Source organism: Hemiscyllium ocellatum, chromosome 8 (assembly GCF_020745735.1).
Source record: "Hemiscyllium ocellatum isolate sHemOce1 chromosome 8, sHemOce1.pat.X.cur, whole genome shotgun sequence".
NCBI classification, from domain to species: Eukaryota; Metazoa; Chordata; class Chondrichthyes; order Orectolobiformes; family Hemiscylliidae; genus Hemiscyllium; species Hemiscyllium ocellatum.
This window is the reverse complement of record NC_083408.1, coordinates 101,727,743-101,754,700: the sequence shown is the minus strand read 5'-3', so window position 1 is coordinate 101,754,700 and position 26,958 is coordinate 101,727,743. Positions and strand designations below refer to the sequence as shown.

The 26,958-nt window shown below is 41.5% G+C and overlaps 1 protein-coding gene across 1 annotated transcript in view; it reads right to left on the bottom strand.

Annotated features, from left to right (window-relative positions):
* LOC132818217 (latent-transforming growth factor beta-binding protein 2-like) overlaps positions 1-26,958 on the bottom strand; it is a 437,178-nt gene that overhangs the window by 276,638 nt on the left and 133,582 nt on the right. The window contains exons 6-7 of the mRNA XM_060828998.1: positions 25,515-25,706; positions 22,712-22,998 (exon numbers count right to left, since the gene is read on the bottom strand). Of these exons, the coding sequence (XP_060684981.1) occupies positions 22,712-22,998; positions 25,515-25,706 (479 nt within the window). The remainder of the gene's footprint in view (positions 1-22,711; positions 22,999-25,514; positions 25,707-26,958) is intronic.

The following is a 26,958-nucleotide window of genomic DNA, read 5'->3' as shown; positions in this document are numbered from 1 at the left end:
CATGACCAATCCACCTGACCTGCACATCTTTGGAGTGTGGGAGGAAACCAGAGCACCCAGAGGAAAACCATGCAGACACAGGAAGAATGTACAAACTCCACACAGACAGTTACCTGAGGCTGGAATCAAACCCCATGTCCCCAAAACTGAGAAGCAGCAGTGCTAACCATTGGGCCTTCATGCCACCATAGACAAAGCGATGAACCAAGGTGCAACATTTTAGCCAGCTATGATGTAGATGTATATAGGAATCAGTACTGATACAGCAACATTCTCATCAGTTAAGCTCAGAGGAACAAGCTCGGGTGGAAATGGAGACTTGATATCTTCAAACACTAAAAACACTGGATTGAATCAAGCCAAAGCAGTTGGAGTTCACTGATTATATTAGCTCTTAAACTAAATGGGTGAAATGGATTCTGCATATACTATGGATAAGTAATAAAAACAGACTCATGCCCATACCTCAATTAGATGATTGTATTAAAACAGTTGGCAGCTCATAAGATTTAGGAGCAGAATTCACCATTCGGCCCATCGGGTCTGCTCTGCCATTCGATCATGGCTGATCTACTCCTCACCCCCATTTTCCTGCCTTCCCTCCACAACCCTCCAACCCGTTACCAATTAAAAAATCTGTCCAACTCCTCCTTAAATGTACTTATTTTTCTAGCATCCACCACAGTTTGGGGTAGCAAATTTCACATATTTACAACCCGTTGGGAGAAGTAGTTTTAAGTTTGCTGCCCCTTATCCTAAAACTATCCTCTCGTCCGAGAATGCCCCACAGAAGGAAGCATCCACTCCACATCTATTTTATCCACATCTTTTATCATCTTGAATACTTTAGTTTGATCTCCCCTCATTCTTCTAGATTCCAGAGAGGATAGGCCTAAACTGTTCTATCTCTCTTCATACGACAAATCCCTCATCTCTGGGGTCAATCTAGTCAACCTTCTCTGAACTGCCTACAGTGCCACTACATCATCTCTCAAATAAGGGGACCAAATATGTACACAATACTCCAGATACAGTCTCACCAATATGTTGAATGGCTGCAACAATACTTCTTTATCTGTCCATTCCATTCATTTAGCTTTAAAAAGCCAACATTCCACTCACTTTCTATATTATTTGCCTGCATGCTAGCTTTCTGCGACTCATGAATGAGTATACTTAGCTCCCTCTGCACCGGAGCACCCCGAAGTTTCTCCCCATTAAGATAATAGGTTGCCTTACCGTTTTTTTGACCTAAATGCATGACCTCACACTTATCCACGCTAAACGCTATATGTCACATTTTGGCCGACTCTCCTAACCTATGTTTTTCATTACATTGTAGGATTTATCTACTGAAGGAATTCTAGCAAGTAGCATTACCGCCAGAGCATACAAGTAAACAGTTTTTGTTACACCTATGGGCAATGTCAAGCTATTGCATTTGGGTTTAAAAATGCACCAGCAACATTCCAAAGATTAATGAATCAAGTCATAGCAGTACTGCCTAACTGTGTAATTTATTTAGAAGATGTTATAATATGTAGTAACACATAGGAATACTATGCAAAGTAATTGGATGGATTGTTTAGACAACTACAGCTAGTTGGCTTAATAATAATTCTCAAAAGTGAATTTGCAAAAGCTAGGTTATTTCACAAGCATGTATTGTATTGCAAGGGCAGTATTTTCCAAGAACAAAAATCAAACTCTGATAGAATTCCCTTTCCTGAAACGAAACAGAAAATGATGAGATTTTTGAGATTGTGTGGGTTTTATCAAATATTTGTGCCTAATTTTAGCAGAATAGCTGTGCCTTTAATGGATTTGTAACAAAAAACAGGTAACAGTTTTTATAGACAGCAGCCTTTGAGATGCTGAAGGCAATCCTATTAAATTAATTGGTGCTGCTGCCCAGTGACTTTACTGAACTTGTTTAAGATGGAAATCATTCCTTAGACTACTACTGTGTCTGAAAGATCCGGGTGCAATTGAAGCAAGCCATACTTTTAAAAAGATACCTTTTCCCTGAAAAATCGCCATATCATCTGACTCTGTTCCCAGTTGGTCAGGGAAACTGGAGGCAGCCTCCTACTCCTTTTGCTTAACCCATGGTAAAGAGCTAATTTAAAGACCTGCAAAATGGGAAATCTGGTTCATGAGCCAAAAACCTTCGAACTATTGCTTTAGAGTCTATAGCATCAAGAATCCTAACATGAATTGCAATTTTAACACTTCAAAAAAGTGTGGATGATATAATAGATAAATTGTGTGAGATTTTCTTTCTATACTCTCCAACAGATGATGGAAAAGAAATTTTGATGTTCTGATTGCAGATGAACCTAGTTAGGAGTCCCGTGACTGTATCTCTTTCAAGTGATTTCAAATGGTTAAAAATTATACCTTTGCTCAAGATTTGGTTCGAATCCAGCCATCCATCATTTAATTAGGTATTAAACTGTGGTCTCACCTCGTTTCTTAGATGGATGCGAGAGGTGCCATCATGTTATTAAAACAATGGAATTTTGTCTACTTTCTGGTCAATATTTATTCTTCGATCCATGACTCAAAAAAAATTATTTGATAAACGATCATCATTAACTTTCTCCTTACTGATGCTGCCTGACTTTAGCATTTGCTGCAAAATGCTTCCAGCCTTTCGTGTTTTTAGTTAATGCAGATTATTTGATAATTACAACATTGTTAATTATGGGAACTTAATGAGCACAAATTGGCTGTTTCACTTCCCACATTAATATCTATACTTCTAGAGTATTCACTGCCTGCAAATTGCTTTGAGCCACTTTGAGATCGTGAAAGATGCTATACAAATACAAGCTTGTGTTTCGTTCCAAAAACCAAAAATCTAAAATGTTTAAATATGTTGTGAGTTGCTACACTTCTGCCTTCCAGCGTTTTCCGATTGCTGTGGACAGTATTGTTAAGCACTGCAGAATCTGACACTGTGCATTTTATTGTTCTTTATTTCAATGAAAACAATGAGAATTTGTCAACTTAAATTCAGTTTTGGACAAGTTGCAAAAATGTTTCTGCAGTCCTCAAGGCTTAAAACTCAACAAATGTTTCTTGAATGATGCACAACAGAACAGAATAGATGCTTGTAACATGTCATGATCATCCACAAGGGATGCTGTTGCTATCTAAACACACATAAACATATTCTTACATCCTGACAACTACTATTTGTTAACATCTCATGAATGTATGTTATAAACACTGGCATCTACAAGATGAATACATTTCACTAAAATTTAACACTGGATTACTATAGAAGTGAGTTGTTTTTACTTGTGCATTTGGATTAAACAGTAAGCACGCCAAAATGGGGAAAGAAAAGTGAAAAATGGGACTGCACCTTTTCTCCACTTGTTGCTGAGTAGCATTTAAATCCCAAAACAATTTGATCAGTGGATGCTTACCTTGCATTAAAAATCTCAGTGAAGGGATTATTTGTGAGAAATCATCAGTCATGGGATATTACAAAGGACTTTCTCTTCTGAGGTAATGACAATAAACGGTGAATATGATGATTTAAATGAGTGAGAGTTCACTGATCAGAAATTCACCATCAAGTTAAACAGCACAATTATGTTGTCCCTCCCAAAATAGCGACACAAATTTTCACCATCATGGCAAGTAGTTTACTTTTCTATGTATTTATATTTCATTAATTATATTTTTGAAAATTCATTTCTGGGATGTGGGTGTTGCTGGCTGGGCCAGCATTTATTACCCATCCCTAGTTGCCCTTGAGAAGGTGGGGGTGAGCTGCCTTCTTGAACCCCTGCAGTCCACCTGACCTGGGTTGACCCACAATGCCATTAGGGAGGGAATTCCAGGATTTTGACCCAGCGACAGTGAAGGAACTGGGATATGTTTCCAACTCAGGATGGTGAATGACTTTGAGGGGAGCTTGAAGGTGGTGGTGTTCCCGTGTATCTGCTGTCCTTGTCCTTCTAGATGGAAGTGATTGTGGGTTTGGAAGGTGCGGTCTGAGAATTTTTGGTGAATTTCTGCAGTGCATCTTGGAGATAAAACACACTGCGGTTACTGAGCGCCAGTGGTGGAGGGAGTGGATGCTTGTGGGTATAGTGCCAATTATGTGGGTTGCTTTGACCTGGATGGTATCTAGCTTCTTGAGTGTTGTTGGAGCTGTAGTCATCCATGCAAGTGGGGAATATTCCACCACACATCTGACTTGTGCCTTGCAGGTGGAGGACAGACTTTGAGGATTCAGGAGGTCAGTTACTTGCCACAGTATTCCTAGCCTCTGACCTCCTCTTGTAGCCAATGTATTTATGTGGTGAGTCCAGTTGAATTCCTGGTCAATGATAACCCCCAGGACACTGATAATATCTCACCGTATTAATTAATTTTCCCCTCAAACAAAAAACTGTTTCCAAAAATCAACAATATTAACTGAGCGGTTATGTGTCACGTTGTGTATTCTGTCTTGTATTGGAGTGAGTTTATGGCTGTGCTAATCATTTTCCTTCTCTCTACGAGAGATGGAACCACCGCAACTGCATCAAGTGCCTCTACAATGTCAATGGGCACAGTAGTCATGATTTGGAGATGCTGGTGTTGGACTGGGGTGTGAGGAGCGTTGCTCCGAAAGCTAGTGTGCTTCCAATTAAACCTGTTGGACTATATCCTGGTGCTGTGTGATTTTTAACAATGGACACAGTGACATTCTGAACTCCCTATCCACACAACTGAGCAACGTCAATGCGTCAGGCTATATGTAACCTTGTCAGACTGGTTCTCTCACAACTAGGTTTGTGTGGGGCAAGCTCCAGCTCAGAGATAGTGTTTCAGTGCACGAGGAAAGCCAGCATCCTCTGGCCAAGGAGGATGGCTTACATGTTGCAGTCTGGCCATGTGCTGCCTCAATGTCAGATGGTACATGACAAACAAATCACATGCTTAAAAACTGTGGTAATGTGTGAAAGTCAAAGTGGACTTATTGGAGTTGGGTTGGGCTCCAGTCAGTTATGTGGTACTTCCACTGTTAGTCCAGTGTTTGGGTTATTTCTAGTCTCAGGGCTTGGCTATGGTCAGTCAGGTGCCAATCTGGGAAACCACATCATTACAGTCTATGAGGTCAGGGCACAGTCAGATCCAGAATTTAAATGGAAGCGGCCAAGGCCTTCTTACAAGTCAGCCACCAGGATACTATTGTGAACTCAGTTTGGGGAATGGGCTACAATTATTCAGAGCTGCCCCACAAAGTTGGTCCAGAGGATACAACATAGTTAGTCAGCAGAAGTTGGATCCATATAATCTGAGGGTTCAAGCCATGGCTTTTTGGAAGCCACAGGCAGCTCAGATCCGGGGATTGGCCCCATTTTCCTCAGTCATGGAGGAAATGGCCACAGTTGCAGGGGACAAGTGCAGATAGTGAGATAATGGGTGGGATCTGGTAGGTCATCAAAGGGAGCTATGTGATCTTAAAGTAGGAGCGGAGTGGGTTATGACAAGTCAGTGTCATGCTGGCATCAAGAGGGAGAGCTTAAGGGCAGCAAAGACAGAGATACCTCAAAAGCCATGGGTTCTAGAAGTAAAGCATACACATTAATGGTGATATAAAGTGCTTCAGTCTGAGGATTCGGGGAAGACCATTTCAGACGGAGATGAGGAAATACTTCTTCATCCAAAGAGTGGTGAGGCTGTGGAATTCATTACCACAGTTGATGCCAAAAATATTGAACATATTCAAGAAGCAGACAGATACAGGACTTGGGGCAAATAGGATCAAAGGTTACCGAGAGAAAGCAGGATTAGGCTATTGAGTTGGATGATCAGCCATGATTGTGATGAATGGCAGAGCAGGTTTGACGGGCCAAATGGCCTCTCCTATCTTCCATTTTTCTATGTTTCAATGTAAACAGAGGTGGGGGGGGGGATGGTGAAAGGTCAGTAGTGTCTATGAATCAAAAGGCATGAGGAGACATGTCAAACAGAGGGAGAATCTAGGGTTATGAATGCAAATAGAACCTTACCATATTGATCCAAAATCAACTGCACGGAAATAACATTTCAATGTGGAGTAAAGAGCCTCTGGAGTGGGTGGGGTAAGTAACTGATTTTGGTTTGGGTTGGTAGGGATGGGGGTTTGGAGTTGGGGGAGGGCGAGTGCAGCACTAGAGTGTGAGGCCATCGCCACGGGGTAACTGACAGCAATCACCAAGCCTGCAGTGATTGAGCAATGCTATTCATCTGCATTCAATTCGCAGCTAATCTGGAAGTCATCATTCATCTGAACATCTGATTCCAAAATGTAATCATGAACTAATCATTTGCAGTACATTGCCCCCATTGATTGCCAGACTCAATGGAGCAAGGTACTCTCAACAACAACCTTGTCTTTGCAAAATGGCCAAGGGACAAAATCCCAAGGACTTCAAGCCAATGGATGAAAACTGCCATATCCTCATATCCCACAAGGAAAAACCAACAAAACTAGCAAGCGATACATCCTGAACTACCTTGTCTTGTGCAATTGAAAATAGAGGATCAGGATGACCAATACATTCATATCTAAGTATTACTGTCTGTTTTCTTTTTAAGCATTTTTCATTTTTAAATACAACAGGTCAATGGGCTGAAAAATGGCAGATGAAGTTCAATCTGGATAAATATGAGGGATTGCATTTTGCTACAACAAACAAGGGTGGGACTTATACAATTAGTGGTAGGGCCGTGGGTAATGTTGTAGAACAGAGGGACTCAGGAGTTCAGGTGCGTAATTCTTTGAAGTTTGTGTCATATGGAGACAGGGTGGTTAAAAAGGTGCATTTACATTCATTGTTCAATTGTTTGAGTATAGGAGTTGGGAAGTCACGTTGTACAGAACATAGTGAGGCCCCTTCTGCAATACTGTGTCCAGTTTTGGTCATCCAATTATGGGAAGTATATCATCAATCTGGAGAGGATTCACAAGAGCTTTACCAGGAAGTTGCCAGGTATAGAAGGTTTGAGTTATAAAGAAAGAGTGGCTAGGTGGAGACGTTTTTTGCACTGGAGCGTAGAAGATTGAGGGGTAACCCGATAGAAGTTTATAAAATAATGAGGTATAGATATACTTACTGGTAATTGTCTTTTCCCTAGGATGGGGAGATTTCAAGATGAGAGGACATATTTTTAAGGTGAGAGGAGAGAGATTTAAAAAAGACACGAGGGGCAAATGTTTACACAGAGGGTGGTTCGCATGTGAAATGAACTTCCTGAGGAAGTGGTGAGTGTGGGTACAATTACAACATTTCAAGGACATTGGAATAAGTTTGTGAATAGGAAAGGTTTGGAGGGATATGGGCCAGGAGCAGGCTGGTGGGACTAGTTTAGTTTGGGATTATGTTTGGCATGGACTGGTTGGACCGAAGGTATGTTTGTGTGCTGTATGACTCTAAGACATTCCTACCAAACAGAATGGAGAGGACTATTGGAATTTGACTGCATGGTAGCTTTGTTGAGTCACTTTACATGAGGTTAGGATATATCATTCGAATCTCTAGGAGCACATTATATTTAATTTCTTGATTTGGCAACACACTGAATCTGTAACATTCAGCTTCATTACAAAGCAAACAGAGGGGTTTCAGGGCTCCGACATACCTTCAACGGCATTTGTTTAATCTCTCTTACCTTTTGTCATGGGGCATTTCAGCTTAAGAATGAATGGCCAGAGTATCTGGCTGTGCTTCCAAAGGTGCTACTAATCCGATGAAACTGATGCAGAATACAGGAGAATGAAGATGTTCTGCAGGTCGCACATGAATAGAAGCCACCACTGGGTACTGTGCTACAGCCAGAGGGAAAAGTGGCAGGACAAGTTCTACTGAGGAAATCAAAAGCTTCAACAGGCCATCACATCTACAGACTTTGATGCAGCTTTCTGAAAATGACTTGTCAAGGAGAAAGTGAGGGCTGTAGATCAGAATCGAAGACAGTGGTGCTGGTAAAGTCCTGATGAAGGGCTTCTGCCCGAAACATCAACTCTCCTGCTCCTCAGATGCTGCCTGATCAGCTGTGCTTTTCTAGCACCACACTCTTCGACTCTGGAAATGACTGTCACCCAGTGCAGAAAAAAAGAGATGTTCCTAACCATCCGGTCATGTGTATGTCAGATATTGATCTGACATGGACCTGGTGGCAATCACATCCTGGTAACCCTCACCATTAATGCGGTTTTGTGTTTTTTTTTAAGTAGGAGAAAGTGAGGACTGCAAATGCTGGAGATCAGAGCTGAAAAATGTGTTGCTGGAAAAGCGCAGCAGATCAGGCAGCATCCAAGGAGCAGGAGAATCGACGTTTCGGGCATAAGCCCTTCTTCAGGAATGAGGAAGCCGTTCTTCAGGAATGACCTTCCTCATTCCTGAAGAAGGGCTTATGCCCGAAATGTCGATTCTCCTGCTCCTTGGATGCTGCCTGACCTGCTGCGCTTTTCCAGCAACACATTTTTCAGCTTTTATTTTAAAATAGGCCATTTCAGAAAACAATTGGATATCCTTGTGGTATTTCACATCCCTCACCCACAAATGCATCTGGGGTGGACAGTGAGAACCTTGAGATACACCAAGACGAACATGGAAGAGAAGACAACACACCAAATGGTTTAGAAATCTGTCACGGCAGATTGAGCTTTATAGCTCTGTGCCACCAGGATATCTGTGCTAAATGGAGACCTTTTATTTATAATTTTGTCATTTGAGCAATTGCAGACAGTCCTCTGCTTGGTGGAGCACAAATTTTGAAGGAGCTATCTTGCTGTTGTTGTTCATTATACTAGTCAGTAAAATGTTCAGTTCTTCATTTCAATGTGCACATCACATACTCACTTGTATGAAAGCTAAGGTGCCTACACAAACCCTTGCTCGAGTCTAGAATTAGCAATACAAAAGGACTTCCATTACACTGTGCTCCAAGGTGTTTTTGCTCAAATTACCCTCGTGCCAAAGACATATGGATCCCATCTGGGAATGCATTTCTTCATGAGGATTACCAAGGTGTCACTCATTCAGAGTTTGCTTCTTCAGAGCATTCCTTCAACATTATGCCTTCAAACCTCTGACTGCTCTAAGCCTTCGCTAGACCCTTGCTAAGTCCAAGCATCCTCTATAACAGTGTTACAACTACAATGTTAGACAAGCAGGAGGCTGGAAGAACACAGCAAGCCAGGCAGCATCAGGAGGTGGGAAAGTCAATGTTTCTCCTGAAGGAGGGTTACACCCAAAACATTGACTTCTCCACCTCCTGATGCTTCCTGGCTTGCTGCGTTCTTCCAGCCTCCTGCTTGTCTACCTTGGATTCCAGCATCTGCTGTTTTTTGGTCTTTTACAAATACAAGGACCTGGGTTTAGGTTTGCTCGCTGAGCTGGAAGGTTAGTTTTCAGACATTTCATCACTACTAGGTAACATCATCAGTGAGCCTCCAGATGAAGCACTTGTGGCATGGCCTGCTTTCTATTTTTGTGTTTAGGTTTCCTTGGATTGGTGATGTTATTTCCTGTGGTGACGTTACTTCCTGTTCTTTTTCTCAGGGGGTGGTAAATGGGATCCAGGTCAACGTGTTTGTTGATAGAGGTCAGGTTGGAATACCATGCTTCTAGGGATTCTCATGTGTGTCTCTGTTTGACTTGCCCTAGGATGGATGTGTTGTCCCAAAGTGGTGTCCTTCATCATCTGTATGTAAGGATACTAGTGAGAAAGGGTCATGTCTTTTTGTGGTTAGTTAATGTTCTTGTATCCTGATGGCTAGTTCTCTGCTTGTTTGTCCAATGTAGTGTTTGTTACAGTTCTTACAAGGTATTTTGTGAATGACATTAGTTTTACTTGTTGTCTGTATAGGGTCTTTCAAGTTCATTAGCTGTTATTTTAATGTGTTGGTGGGTTTGTGGGCTACCATGATACCAAGAGGTCGAAGTAGTCTGACAGTCATTTCTGAGATGTAGGGGAGAGTGGCTAGGATTTCTGGACGTGTTTGCTTGTTAGGGTTTGTTGTTGACAAATTGGCGGACTGTGTTCGTTGGGCATCCGTTCCTTTGAATACACTGTATCGGTGATTTTCCTCTGCTCTACTTACTTCCTCTGTGCTGCAATGTGTGGTGACTTGTTGAAATAATGTTCTAATGCAGCTTTGTCACCACAGGAAATGACATCACAAACCCAAGGAAACCTAAACACATAAATAGAAAGCAGGCCATGCCAAACCTCACCTCTGAACAGCTTGATTAGAAAATATCTAAGAACTGGATTTTGGTCTACTGTGGAGTATTGGTACAGTTCCTATCCTTGGACCGAGAATCATTAAGGCCCTTACAACACGGGAACAGTGAATTAATGTTAATTATTCCTTCCCCTCCATAAATGCTGGAAATTTGGCTCTTCAAATTAACACAAAATCTAAGGAATTTGTTTAAATGTTTTAAAAAGAACCACAGATTTATCGAAAATGTTGAGCTAATGACCTCTCACATTCATACTTATCTTTGTGACATTGCATTGAACAATCTTTACATAAGTAGCAAACACAGGTGCAAGCTGTCAAAAACATAACATTTTTGAAAAACAACATTTATAAAACAACCCCTTGAAACTCAACTGTGCCAATAAATAAACCATCAGCAACAGTTGCATAACATTATACATCAATTTCACCTCATCGTGTTGGCACGGTCAATAAACATCCAGCCAATCTAGTCCCATTTCCAGCACTTGGCTTGTAGCCTTGTATGCTATGGAGATTTAAGTATTCATCAAAAAAGTTCTTATATGTCTTGAGGGTTTCCACCTCGAACATCCTTTTAGACAGGGAGTTCCAGATAGTCACAACTCTCTGGGTCAAAAAAAACACACATTCTCTATAAACCCCCTGCTCCTTACCTTAAAACTGGTCCCATGATTATTGACCCATCGACTAAGACAAAAGGTTTCTCCTTATCTACCCTGTCTGTGCCCCTCAGAACACTGTACCCCTCAATCAGATCCTTCCTTGTCTTCTCTGCTTGAAGAAATACAATCCCAGTCTCTCTGTAGAGCTGAATCATTTCAGTGCACACTACATCCTGGTGAATTTCCTCTGCACTTTCTATTTGGGGCAGCATAGTGGTTAGCACTGCTACCTCACAGTGCCACGGATGTGGGCTTGATTCCACCCTCAGGCAACTGTCTTTGTGGAGTTTCCCCATTCTCCACGTGTCTGTGTGGGTTTCCTCTGGGCACTTCATTTTGGGTTGGTTAGCCATGCTGAAATTGCCCATAGTTTCCTGGGATGTGCAGGTTGGGGAGATTGGTTGTGGGGAGGTGCAGGGTTACTGGGATAAGTTTGGAGGGCAGGATCTGGGTTGGATGCTCTTCCCAGAGTCAGTGTGAACTTGATGGGCCAAGTGTTCTGCTTCTAAACTGTAGGGATTCTATGATTCTACTGTAAATCATATCTTTCCATTAGTATGGATCCAGAACTGGAAACAGTTCTCCAGCTATGACCTTACTAGTGATTTCTACAGCTCCATCATAACCTTCTTGCTCTTGTATACAATGCCTAAACTAATTGAGCCACTTACCATGCTGTTTCCAGGGATGGTGGGACTGACATACAAGAGGAGATTGACTGAGTTAGGATTGTTTTCACTGGAGTTCAGACAAATGAGGGGAGATCTCAGAGACTTTTAACATTCTAACAGGACTAGACAGGTAGATAAAGAGAGGACGCTCCCAATGGAGGGTGTGTCCAGAACTAGGCGCCACAGTCTGAAGATTTGGGGTGGACCATTTAGGATGGAGATGAGGAAATATTTCTTCACCCAGACAGTGGTGAGCCTGTGGAATTCATTACCACAGAAAGTAGTTGATGCCAAAACATTGAATGGATTCAAGAGATGGCTAGATATAGCACTTAGGGCAAATGGGATCAAAGATTAGGCTATTCAGTTGGATGATCAGCCATGATGATGATGAATGGTAGAGCAGCCTCAAAGGGTCGACTGGCCTCCGCCTGCTCCTTACTTCAATGTTTCCATATCTTCTTCACTATCTTATCAATTTGACTTAATGTCTTCAAGGATCTATGGAAATGCACACCAAGGTCCCTCTGTATTTCCAAGGTTCTAACATTTAACATGTATTTCCTTAATTTGTTCATTCTCCCAAAATGCATCACCTCACACATCCCCTTGCATGTAATGGAAGATGACTGGTGCAGAACTCAGTGCTGAAGAGCCAACTCAACAGGTACCCATTCAGTTTTTGCTCTCAAATTTTTCAAGCATCAAGTTTCTTGATTGCAGAGAAGTTATTACAGAAGAGGAAGTTAATTGTGTAATTAATGAGATGCTTATGCTTGTTAATAGGCTACCTGTGTATGATGTTGAAATGGTGATCTCACCCTCTAAGAATTAAATTTTGGACTGTTCTTTTGTGACAGCAAAAATCTGATATTTGGGATCTCACCCAATTAATTCATCAGCCATTAATTAGCTGCCATTGTTCCCATGACCACAATAGTGAGGAAAGACTTGCCCTTAATTTTATAGAGTCTATCTTTGAAGAAGTTCAACTCTTTGGTGCAACTGCATTTACATATTCAACTGCTGGGCTAGTGAAGAATGAAGACTGACAAAGTTAATTATTACATGACATTATATTGGACAATCTCTAAATAACTTGCAAAACCAGGTGCAAGTTGTGAAAAAACAATCATCTGCAACTGTCATTTAACATCATACAATAATTTTGTTTACCTAATTTCTACACCAATCTGTTCAGAGATGCTATTCTACATCTCTGGAGCAGCTAGGACTTGAACCTAGGTCTCTAGTTTCAGAGGTAGGGTCACAGTAATTATACCATGACCCCTAGTAAGTTTGTTTAAATTAGATTGTGTGACCCTGAGAGCCTGACCTCCATATGAAATAGGAAGGGAGTCAGGCCATTTGTCACCTTGAGCCTGTTCCATTATTAGACATGTTTACAGCTGATCCAACATTCCCCACATCCACTTTCCTGCCTTTTCTCTGTAACCCTGTTACCCATTATCCATTATCCATTATCCAGGAGAAACAAATTGAAAGGGGAATTAATAAACTTCCTACTTTTATGTGAAGTAACACCAAAACATAGACATCACCTCAGATTAGTTTACTCACTGCAGTGCAAAGTTTACACATGCAATTCAGAAAAGCCTTTGTCAATGGGATGAATCATGCCATATTTTGGGAAAGTACAAATTTTGTCAAGTTTCATGGAGGCATTTCTTTCTCCATGAGATTCAGAGAGTTTTCTCACACTGTTATCCTAAATTTATCTTGTTAAATAGATACCACACCCTGAAAATGCCTCACACACTAACTAAACCACTTGCTGTAGCCAGATGTTCTAACTGTAGCTGGGTCACCCCAAGATCCCTGGTACTGTTATCATCTTAAAAACCTGTTATGAACCTGGTCGATGTTGTCAACCCAGAACTGTCCTGCACGATTCGTGACATTTAACCTGGGCATGACAGATAGGGGAAACTGACACCTTACTTTGCGGACAGGACCTGGAAGTCTTGTTGCATGGGTTGGTACATAGGAGGAATTTCCTCTTCCTCTACTGTCTGAATAAAGAAACTACCTCAGACATCTGTCCTATCACCCCTCAATTTAAAGCTATGTCCCTTTGTGCTAACCATCACCATCCGAGGAAAAAGGCGTTCACTATCCACCCTATCTAACCCTCTTAATATCTTATATTAGTCAATATATATCTATATATCAATACCAGGTTTATATCAATTAAGTCACTTCAAAACGTTCTTCTTTCTAACAAACATAGCCTCAATTTCCTCAGGCTTTCCTCATAAGACCTTCCCTCCTTACCAGGTAACATCCTGACCCCTTTTCAAAGCTCCCACATCCTTCCTAATATGCGGTGATCAGAACTGTACGCAATACTCCAGATGCGGCCTAACCAGAGTTTTATACAGCTCAAGCATGTCTCATGGCTCCAAAACTCACTCCCTCTACCAGTAAAAGCCACCACACTGTATGCCTTCTTAACAACCCTATCAACCTGGGTGGCAACTTTCAGGGATCTACGCACAAGGACACCGCGGTCTCTTTGCCCATCGACACTACTAAGAATCTTACCATTAGCCCAGTACTCTATTCCTGTTGCTTCTTCCAAAGTGAATCACCACACACTTTTCCACATTAAACTCCATTTGCTACCTCTCAGCCCAGCTCTGCAGTTTATCTATGTCCCTCTGTAACCTGCAACAGCCTTTGACACCATCCACAACTCCACTGACCTTAGTGTCATCTGTAAATTTACTAACCCATCCTTCTACACCCTCATCCAGGTCAGTTATAAAAATGACAAACAGCAGTGGCCCCAAAACAGATCACTGAGGTTCAGCACAAGTAACTGAACTCCAGGATGAACATTTTCATTGAAGCACTACCCAGTGTTTTCTTTCAGCTTGTCAATTTCTGAACCTTATTTAAGGAAGGAAGTTAAAACCTTGGAGAGATCACAAAGGGGGTTTACTAGAACGATAGCAGGAATGAGGGATTTTAAATACAAGGGAAAAAAATAGAGAAATTGGGCTTATTCTCCTTGGAGCAGAGAAGATGAAGAAATGACCTTATTGAGGTGTTCAAAATTATGAACAATTTTGACAGGAGACAGGAAGATATTCATAGATATTAGTTCGTATGTTATTAATGATATGGACCAGGTCAGACCCCCACAAAACATTTTAAGAAGGTAGCCTAGACCCTAACGTTTTCTTATTTTAAAGGTAAATGTGGAGGGGATATTCCAGGTGTGATGCAGCTGGTCAAAGCACTCAGCTTTAAGTAAAACAGAATTTATTTAAACACAATGGTTCAAACATGTACAAAAGAAAACAGCATTTAGAATAACTTAATTAATTGAAAACCCAACCGACTCTATATTGCAAATTAACGAAGGAGTTGTTCCAATCCTCGCAACATCCCATAATCACACCCCTTGGCAAAAGGTAAGTTCAAACTCAGGTTCTTTCAGGCAGGAGAGATTTCAAAGAGAAGGTCACACACAAAAAGAAAATCTGTTGAACTATGGAACCTTGTTTTCACTGTAGCTGCTTCCCCGCGATGAGCAGTTTCTGACTGCCTGCTTAAAAAAAACTAGAAAAAATCCTGAACTGACAGAACTGGTACTCCCCTGCGATTGTGGAAGTAGTCATTTCCAGACATATTGGCATTTATGCCTTTGCGACCCCTCTTGAAAAAAAAAGGACAAAACAACCTTGTTAAAGGGGCAGCGTAATCACAGTAACTAGCGGTCACAATTTCAAGATTGTCAGCAAGAGAGCTAGGAGTGAGAGGAAGCAAAACTTTGTTTGGTATGCTTGCCCTTATTGGTCATTGTATTGAGTATAGGGGTTAGGAGGTCATGTTGCAGATGTACAGGACATTGGTTATGCCACTATTGGAATATTGCGTGCAATTCTGGTCTCCCTGCTACAGGAAGGATGGTGTGAAACTTGAAAGGGTTCAGAAAAAAAATGCAAAAAATGTTAGAGGATTTGAGATATAGGGAGAGACTGAATGGACTGCGGCTATTTTCCCTGGAGCATCAGAGGCTGAGTGGTGACCTTGTAGACATTTATAAAATCATGAGGGGCATGGATAGGGTAAATAGACAAGCTCTTTTCCCAGGCTGTGGGAGTCCAAAACTAGAAGCCATATGTTTAAGGTGAGAGGGGAAAGACGTAAAAGGGACCTAAGGGACAGCTTTTTTACACAGAGGGTGGTACAGCGATGGAATGAGAGGCCTGAGGAAGTGGTGGAGGCTGGTACAATTACAACTTTTAAAAAGCATCTGGATGGGTATTTGAATAGGAAGGGTTTAGAGGGATATGGGTCAAATGCTGGCAAATGGAACTAGATTTATACAGAATATCTAGTCAGCATGGACGAGTTGGGCTGAAGGGTCCGTTTCGGTGCTGGATATCTCTATTACCCTATGACTTGACTGAGAGTTGGTAGGATTTGGAATATGCTGTCTGGGAGGGTGGTGGAGGTGGATGCCACAGGAACATGCATACGAAATCTGGGTATATATTTGATAGAGAAGAAGTTAGAAGTCTATGGAGATGGAGGCGGGAGAATGGGACTAGCTGGGTAGCTCTTTTGGGAGCTGGTACAGGCATGATGGATCGAATAGCCTCCTGTTACATTGTAAAAATCCATGCTTCTATTCGAATGATCCTAAAAGGCAAGTTAAGATATCGTGCACCTGTTAACTCCAGTTGAGAAGGCAAGGCAAAGCAGGGAAACTGAACATCCAGGTCAGCACTGAATGACTGAGCCACTATGAGAATAAGCAAGCAACCCTGGATGCAGCATAGTCCAATTGGCAAAATGGGTGTCTGTCCAAGTGCACACAGCCTTCCAATAAGAATTACTGACACACCCCAAAGTGCAGTCTGATAGCATCGTGGCATACTATAAGTCGATTGGATGTACATTATATTGTCATTGACATGCTGGCACTATTGGATACCAAATTCCATAGTTGCAGGGTGCGGGTGGTTGCTGCCCTGGGCTGTGCCCTGAAGCCTTGGTACCAGGTGTGAAAGATGGAGGTCTGAAGGAGCAAGCAGTGAGCTGGAGTCCTACTCGGTACTCTCAAGGAGAAAGTAAGGACTGCAGATCAGAGTCGAGAGTGCGGTGCTGGAAAAGCACAGCAGGTCAGGCAGCATCTGAGGTTTAGATTAGATTCCCTACAGTGTGGAAACAGGTCCTTCGGCCCAACCAGTCTACACTGACCCTCCAAAGAGTAACCCACCAAAACCCATTTCCATCCAACTAATGCACCTAGCACTATGGGCAATTTAACATGGCTAATTCACCTGACTTGCACATCTTTGGACTGTGGGAGGAAATTGGAGCACCAGGAGGAAACCCACACAGACACGAGTAGAATGTACAAACTCCACACAGACAGTTGCCTGAGGCTGGAATCAAACCTAGGACCCTGGCGCTGTGAGGCAGCAGTGCTAACCACTGAGCCACCATGCCACCCAGGGACCAGGAGAATCAACATTTCGGACATAAGCCCTTCATCTGACTTCCATGTCGGGAATTTTCAAAGTGTGTTTAATCCCTGACTTGGTAAAATTGATGAGCTAAGGTTAGATAATGATCCTAGTTACTAGGAATGAAAACCGTAGTTACTAGTGTCATTGAAGCACAGAATTGTTAGATCACAGAATGATGCCATTTAGCTCATCTTTCCTGCACTCGCTCGATTACTAGTGCCAAATTTCTTTTCCTCTATAGCCCTGCAAACCAATTCTATCCAATGCTCTCTTGAACCTACCTTCACTATATTTCTAGACAGTGCATTCCATAACCTAATTACTCACTGTGTGAAAAAGTTTGTTTTGTTTCTCTTTTCACTGTTCCTTCGATTACACATCATTTTAAATCAATGCCCTTTCATTTTGAATCCATTTCCAAGCAGGAACAGGATCTCCTTATCTACTCTATTCCCACCTGCTCATGCTTTTGCAAACTTCTATTAAATCTCCTCTCAGCCTTCCCCTCTCCAAAGAGAACAGTCCCAACCTCTTCAATCGATCCTCAAAATGGCAGTTTCTCATTCCTGCTTCAGGGAAGCAGCCACCTACGCCCTGTATCTACAGATGTTGGTATCCAATAGGTATCCAGCCCGTCAAAAGCAATATGGTGTACCTCCAATCCACTTATAGTATGCTATGATACTATCATTCTGCACTTTGGGGTGCGTCAATAATTATATAATAGGATTATATAAATCCTCTTGCAGCTCAATAGTGGGAATCTCTTCTCAATATGCAAAACTAGGTTGGAAAATGAGACTTCTCACTACCAGCATCAGGTAGTGGAGGACTTCTCATGCAATTCTCCCAACTTTCTCACTATGGTCCACATCCTGGTAAGATTCCACCTAATTTGCCTTGCAACACCTCACAGGCATTATGAAGTCTTCAGCATTTGAAATTTAAGAATTATCCTCATGATGCACACTGCAAGGACCATAGCATAGCCCATCAGATCATTTTATTCCAGTTAATCCAAAGAGGTCCTCAGCTGGAGTTGTTTATTCATATCCCATTTGACTGCTCTTCTGTGGCAGTTTTCCTTTATAAATTCCTACCCAATGATAATTGATGTCATTGTTCTGGTCACGTTATGAGGATTCTCCCAAACCCCTGCACTTAACGATAGGGCACTCTTAGAATTACCGGGAACAATCATAAGTAATGTTTATAGCCACAGGATGGTGTACAGAGCAAATCAAGCAGAAGGAACCAGAAGCTAAACTTGAAGAAGCAAACAATAATCAGTGAGAGAATTGGGAGTCCCTATCTGAGGATGCTCAGGATCCAGATCTCTGGTTTAAAAATGAAAATGATGGATTGGCAAGAGTTTATTGCACAATGTAATGTTACCCAAGTAATCCAGACACTCAGGTCAATGCTATGGGATCAATTGATGCAAGTCCTGCCAATGGCAACCAGTAAAGTTTAAACTGGTTGTTATAAAAGCCCATCTGGTTCATTAACATGCTTTAGTGAAGGATATTTTTCATCCTCACCTGGATTGCCTTCGACATGCAAGGTTACGTCATTAGCAATGTGATTGGCCAGATCCTACCTGCTCTCTGAAATGACCCAACCATCCACTCAGATTTGGAATAAATGGGAAATGCTGGTCTTGTCAATTATGCCTATAGCCCAAGGACGAATCAAATAATAAATATGTAGAGCCACTAAGAATGTTTCTAAAAAAGTTATTTTATGTGAAAATACATGGGACTCTAAGTCTGTACTATAAGACCAGAAGAAACGGGAACAGGACTAAGCCATTCAGCCCCTCAATAGGATCATGGCTGGTCTAACATCCTGCATATTCTCTTTCCTGCCCTTTTCCTAAAACACATGATTCCCTGACTGATCAAGGTTCTGTCTACCAGAGTCATAAAAATATCCCACACCACTCTCTGAGGCAAGGGATTCCAAAGACTCTCAGCCCTCAGAGAAGAAATCCTTATCTCAGTCTTAAACTGGTGCCCCTTTATTCTGAGACTACGCCCTCTGGCCCTAGACTCTCCCATGAGGGGAAGCATCTCCTTAGTATTTGCTTTGTCAAGTCCCTTGAGAATGCTGCATGTTTCAATGAGAAACTATGATAAAGTGCTTAAAGTAATCCAGTCCAACCTGTGTGCCAGCTACAGGACAACTAAGTATGCAATTTAGCTCAGTGAGCTGGAAGGTTTGTCTTCAGACATTTCGTCACCATGCTAGGTAACATCAGTGAGAGTCTCCGGTGAAGGGCTGGTGGTATGTCCTGCCTCGTTATTTATAGGTCTTGGTTTCTTAAGGTGGGTGATGTCATTTCTGGTAGTTTTTTCAAGAGAAGGTAGATTTCTTACCTTAAGAAACCAAGACCTATAAATAGAGAGGCGGGATATATCACCCGCGTTCACTAGTGACTCACACTGATAATGCTACCTAGTATGGTGACGAAACATCTGAAAACAAGCTTACTTATCATCAACCTGAGCCACAATTCTTCTCAAAAATCACCAACAGGACAATAAACACAGAGGCCATAAAGACTGTCCTAGCTCCTGCAATGAAGGCTCTGTTGATAACTTTATGATCAGAGAAGGCTCTCCATTTCCATTCTCAAAGTTTTAGAAAACTGAATAGTAGTTATAATTACAGATAGTGACGGATAATTTTCAGCTCACCAGAAAGACCAACCTGAGGGTTGTTACTGTACGTATGCTTAATCAATAACAATAATCAGTAATGAGTTTTGAGAAGATTTGTAGCTCAGGTTGAGGTTTTAGATGTAGGTTTGCTCGCTGAGCTGGAAGGTTCATTTTCAGGCATTTCGTCACCCTACTTGGTAACATCTTCAGTGAGCTCAGGTGGAGCAATGCTGAAAATTCCTGCTTCCTATTTATAAGTTTGGGTTTCTTTGGATTGGTGATGTCATTTCCTGTAGTGAATTCATTTCCTGTGGTGAAGTCACTTCCAGTTCCTTTTCTCAAGGTTTGGTAGACATGGTCTAACACGATGTGTTTGTTGATAGAGTTCTGGTTGGAATGCCATGCGTCTAGGAATTCTGGTGCGTGTCCTTGTTTGGCTTGTCCTAGGATGGATGTGTTGTTCCAGTCGAAGTGGTGTCCTTCCTCATCCTTATGTGAGGATACTAGTGAGAGAGGGTCATGTATTTTTGTGGATAATTGGTGTTCATGTATCCCGGTGGCTAGTTATATACCTGTTTATCCAATGTGGTGTTTGTTACAGTCCTTGCACGGTATTTTGTAAATGACATTAGTTTTGCTTGTTGTCTGTGTAAGGTCTTTCAAGTTCATTAGCTGCTGTTTTAGTGTGTTGGTGGGTTTGTCGGCTACAATGATGCCAAAAGGTCTGAGTAGTCTGGCAATCATTTCCAAGATGTCTTTGACGTAGCTGCATCAGAACATTATTTCAACGAGCCAACACACATTGCAGCAGAAAGAAACTACGCAGAGCAGAGGAAAATCACCAATACTGTGTATTCAAAAATAAAGGTACCCAATGAACACAGTCTGCTGAGTTCTCAGCAACAAACCCAAACAAGTAGAAAAAACACATCCAGAAACCTTAGCCACTCTCCCCTACATCAAAGACATCTCGGAAATGACTGTTAGACTACTCAGACCCCTTGGCATCATTGTAGCCGACAAACCCACCAACACTCTAAAACAGCAGCTAATGAACTTGAAAGACCTTACACAGTCAACAAGCCAAACTAATGTCATTTACAAAATACCGTGCAAGGACTGTAACAAGTACTACATTGGACAAACAGGTATAAAACTAGCCACCAGGATACATGAACACCAACTAGCCACAAAAAGACATGACCCTAATTTACTAGTATCCTCACATATGGATGAGGAAGGACACCACTTCGACTGGGACAATACATCCATCCTAGGACAAGCCAAACAAAGACACGCACAAGAATTCCTAGAATCATGGCATTCCAACCGGAACTCTATCAACAAACTCATCAAGTTAGACCCCGTCTACCACCCCTGAGAAAAGGAACAGGAAGTGACTTTACCACAGGAAATAACATCACCACAGGAAATGACATCACAAACCAAAGAAACCCAAACATATAAATAGAAAGCAGGAATTTTCAGCATTGCTTAACCTGAGGCCCACTGAAGATGTTACCCAATAGGTTGACAAGATGTCTGGAAACAAACCTTCCAGCTCAGCAACCACACCTACATCCAAACGTAATCAGTAACAACCTTGCTTAATCAATATAAGAAGGATGTGGAAGTGCCAGTGTTGGACTGGGTTGGATAAGGTCAAAAATGGCATGACACCATGTTATAGACCAACAGGTTTATTTGATACCACTAGCTTTCAGAGTACCTGATGAAGGAGCAATGTTCCAAAAGCTAGTGATTTCAAATAAACATGTTGGACTATAACCTGGTGGCATGTGATTTTTGACAATGTAACAAAAGCAGTAGACATGGGACTGTCAATGGATGCTATTAATAGCAGCGATAATGCATTAAAGTAAGTCCCACACAAGATACTATTCACTGAAATTGAAGCTTATGGAATTGAGGACAAGCCATTAGCCTGTATGGGAGATAGGCTCAGTGGATAGAGCATAAGTGTACAAATTGACAGTGTGTGTCTAGTAGAATCCCTCAGGGGCTTGCTGAAACCTCAATTATTCGCTATTTATTAATGACTTAAACCAAATCATACAGCAATATGTCAATGATATAACGATGTGGCATTGCAATCAACTGCACATGGAATATATAAATTTACAATCCTCTTTAAAGAAATATAAGGTTTGGTAATGACAAACAGATTTCATCTGAGGCAGTTGCAACATCATCCACTTTGGATGTAAACTGAAAGATCAAAATACTGTCAGCTTGCACTCAGTCAGCTTCTACAGAGATGCCAAGAACTTTCCAAGTGGTGAAAATTAAGAGCAGTGGAGGCGCACAGAAATTAAAGAGTCCTTGTGTGTAGATTGATGAAATTTCACAGCTAGGTAAAAAACATATTCAAAAATGGTAAATAGGATGGCCCTGGTTAGATTGCACCTTGAGTCCTGCAAGTTCGTGACAGCATACATTAGGACAAGGACACTGGCCTTGGAGGGAATGCAACACAGCACTATCAGAATAATAGGCTATTGCCAAAAACCAGATCAAAGACTATGAGTGAAGACGACTGAGAGGTTTGGTCTAGTTTTCTGAACATTAAGAGGAACAGATAGGGACATGGATTGATAAAAACAATTTCTTCAAGCAATTGAATCTGACTAAAATTTCAAAACATTTCCGGACTTAAAGAGTGGTGGAAGTTTGGGACTCTCATCCACAAGCAAGAGTTTCTCCTAGGTCAATTGTCAACTTCACACCCAAAACAGAAAGATTTCTGTTAAGAACATAGGAGATATATGTGACAAACTGCAGTATATGGAGGCAAGCTATAGATCAATTCTGACATCGTTGACTGTAAAACGAAATACAGAGAATAAATAACTTACTGTGATACATGATCAATGTGTTATGAGTTGACTTTCTTTAATCCTTATTTTTCTTTTCATTATGCGAGTTAAAAATAATACCCTACCTGACCATCAGCTGTTTCCTGAAAGCATCTTCCCACATTCAGAGTTCTGGTTGGTGGTTGTGGTTGTGGTTGTGGCTGAGGTTTGGGCTGGCCATTTACATTTCCATTAACATTAAGCTGTGACCTTTGTTGAACTGAATGGGTTGGCTGCTGATCCTGTGACAGTTTTATGCTGTTCTTGATTGGAGTGTCAGGTACGGTTTTAACTCTTGCCACTTGATGAATCTGCACAGTGGCCTCCGGTGGGTGGTTTACGTGGATATTAACCAAGGATGGAAGCATTACAACTGTAGGGAAAATGGAATAACCATTCAATATACTGGAAATTGACGATGCATGTTCTTTCAAACTGTATTATTTTCTTTGCCATCACAACAATAAAGACAGTACTTCAATGCAGGATTTTTCAAAGATTACCTAACGGAAGGACATCTAGTCCACCATATTTGCATCTAACAGACCAAAAAGTGGACAATTAAATATGTCACGAAGTTAGAAAGGAGGTACACCGCAAGTATTTTGGAAGACCACCTGATCATCTATCTATTCAGAAAACAGCTGTGTTACAGGTGTCTTCAAGGGCTCAGTGGTTAGCACTGCTGCCTCACAGTGCCTGGGTTTGATTCCATCCTTGAGTGACTGTCAAACCATCTATAAAGACAAGAGGTGAATTCTGCTCAGGCAAAACAGGTAAGGGGTCTATGAAAATCATGATGAACTTACGATTCTATTTCCAATCTTGCTAAGACCGTGGTTACGTTGCCTGGGTTCTCAATATAGATGGAAGTAAGTGAATAGTAAACTAATGTATTTCAAATATGTTTTTGCTTGAGGAGTGGCAAGCAGGGACTTAAACCTCCTCTCAACACACGAAATGCTGGAGATCACAGTGGGTTAGATAATATCCACGGAGAGAGAGCAAAGTAACATGGAGTCTAGATGACTCTTCAGGATCAGTGGTGCTGGAAGAGCACAGCAGTTCAGGCAGCATCCAACGAGCAGTGAAATCGACGTTTCGGGCAAAAGCCCTTCATCAGGACCAGAGCTCTGACAGGAGACAGTGAGGCCTGCAGATGCTGGATATCAGAGTTGAGAGTGTGTTGCTGGAAAAGCAACCGAGCGCCCGAAACGTCAATTTTCCTGCTCCTCAGATGCTGCTTGACCTGCTGTGCCTTGCCAGCAACACACTCTCAAATCAGAGCTCTGATGAAGAGTCACCTAGACTCATGTACAGGATGTAAAAAGTGAGGTCTGCAGATGCTGGAGATCAGAGCTGAAAATGTATTGCTGGTTAAAGCACAGCAGGTCAGGCAGCATCCAAGGAACAGGAGAATCGCGTTTCGGGCATAAGCCCTTCGTCAGGAGTTAACCAGCAACACATTTTCAGCTCATGTACAGGATGGGCTAAAGTTGATGATATTCAACAGCTGCATGACCTGGAATGGGCCCTATGAACATTCCTGTATGTGCTGAAAACAGCACAACTAACTTGTTTTTCTGTACTTGCTGTTTGCTGCACTGTATAAGAGAAAGGGGGAGAGTTTCGTTCTGAGATATTGGACTTCACCTCAGACCGGGATGGTGAAGGGTGTGAGGAATGAACCTAAGCCTCCAGACCAGCTATTGATTGAGCAGAATGGGTAGAAGGGCCTGAGACTTGTTGTTTTTATTTCCCTTTATTTTCCTTTTTATTTTATTACTATAAATGTTAGGTTGGGCAGTAGCATTGTGGGGTTTGGGGGGGCGGTTGGTGGGGGCGAAGTTGGGAAGATGAACATGTGCGAGTACCTAGAATCATAGAATAGAGTCATAGAATCCCTACAAAGTGGAAACAGGCTCTTCGGCCCAACAACTCCACACCGACCCTCCGGAGAGTAACCCACCCAGACCCATTCCCCAACTCTATTATCCAATATTTACACCTGACTAATGCACCTCACCTCCACATCCTTGAACACTATGTTAAAAACAATGACAGCAGATGCTGGAAACCAGATTCTGGATTAGTGGTGCTGGAAAAGCACAGCAGGTCAGGCAGCATCCGAGGAGCAGTAAAATCGACATTTCGGGCAAAAGTCCTTCATCAGGAATACAGGCTGAACACTATGGGCAATTTAGAATGGCCAATTCATCTAACCTGCACATTTTGGATTGAGAGAGGAAACCGGAGCACCAGGAGGAAACCCATGCAGAAATGGGGAGAATGTGCAAACTTCACACAGACAGACAGTCTCTCTGGGGTGGAATCGAATCCAGATAGAAGAGGTACGGTTTAGCTATCATAGTCGCACTTGCAAAAGAGAGAGAGAGAGAAAACTGGTGGTGTTTTAACCAGAGGCACACCATGCCTCAGACAAGGGGACAGGCTGAGAAGGAGAATCTTTCATGGTAATCTCAGCTGGTGAAGGAATTGAACACGTGCTGTTGGCATCACTCTGCTCTGCAAAGCAGCCAACTGAGCTAAACAAAGTCCTTTAATGAGAATCCAATACCATCTTCTCAAAGGTAAATGGACATTGAGATGTTGCCTTTGCATTTTGAAAATGATATCCCATTATTATCCTGGAAATAGCCAACAGTAATGTAGAAATATGAATGAAATCATATTCAATAGGGGGCAAAATAATTCTATCGACACAAATTAAATATCCATCTAAAGTGCACAAATGAACAATTTTTTCCACTCGGTGGACCAACCTTGACACTGATTTTAAGGTAAAAACGTTGTAACTTATACTAAAATATACAGGTATCTTTTTCAATAATGACAATTCAGTGTAAGTATAAGAATTTGTCACATTACCTTGTTGGTTCGAAAGTGGCAGAGTATACACAGACTGCGAACCTGATGAACGGACAGGTACTGTCTTTGACACAGTTTGCTTTTCAGGAGGAACCGGAAGGTGGCAGAACTTCCCTGTTGAGTTTGATGGGCACCTGCACTTGTCCCTTCCAATGCAGTATCCTCCATTCAGGCAGGGGATCTGGCAGAAATCTATAACACAATTATGAGGAAGTCAGTAATGAGAACAATTGCTAATTGAATTGATTTATGCACCATTTGAGCAATTGATTTCCTACTTCTGACAGCTCACTGGTGTTACTTAAGGGTCAAGAACAGGATGTTTCATGTGTGATTAAGAAACTCTCCTGAAAGATAATTAACAACTACTAATTGCCTTTGTTTGAATGTTGGCTCCTTAGGAAGTGACCTAAGAGACTCTGCTTGTTATTTAAAGGAAGTTAACACTATGATACTTAGTTTTTAAGCCCTTTTCCCCATATTTTTCAATTAAGATTGTTCTGTCAGTTACTTCCCCTTTCCATCTGACCATGAAATTAAAAATAATTAATATCTTACCAATAACCAGGACTGATGCTTTACTACCAAATGTAAAAGGCTTTACAGAGAATCATGTACATGTTCCTGGTTAAAAACTACCCCAGTGCACTGAGAATTTTTATACAGTGTCATTTGTGACAAAGAAGTTCAAATAACTACAAGTCACAAATTACTTGAATATGAGGCTTTTTCCATCCTGTTTATCTGTTATTAATTTGGTTTTCCTGTTAAGATACTCACTTACTTGCTGTGCGTCTTTAGAAAAACTGTCTTAAGGCAAAGATTGAGAGTTCACCTTGCAGGGAACTAACAATGCCAAACTACATGCAAGAGGTAAAATTACTTAAAGTGCTCATAATTAGCAGAAAATATTCCATGTTCTACAACAATTTCACCGTTGTTTTACAGAGAGTTGTGTGGGAGAAGAATTTGTGATAGGAAAGATATAAATGGAAAACATATTCTTGAAGAACAAAGTAGAATTGATTGGAATCTGGGAAAACACGCACCGACAGTTAGATGTAAATTTAAGTCAATTGGGTATAAGAAGGGTTGCATTATTTGGTGCTGTAAGGCATCTGTTTCTAACAATGGGAGAGCATCGGGAGGCATAATTGAGGGATTTGCCTCACCATGACCCTTAGCTCCTTTACTTTTCAAAAAAATTATCTTTGCCTTAAAAGCATTCAATGGGATAGCCTCAACTGCTTCACTGAGCAGGGAATTCCACACAGATTCACAACCCTATGGTTGAAGGAGATCCTCCTCAACTCAGTCCTGAATCTGTTCCCCCTTATTTTGAGGCAAAGCCCCCTTGTTCTAGTTTCACCCACCAGTGGGAATAACCTTCCTGCTTCTAAGTCTTCTATTCCCTTCATAACTTTATCTGTTTCTATAAGATCCC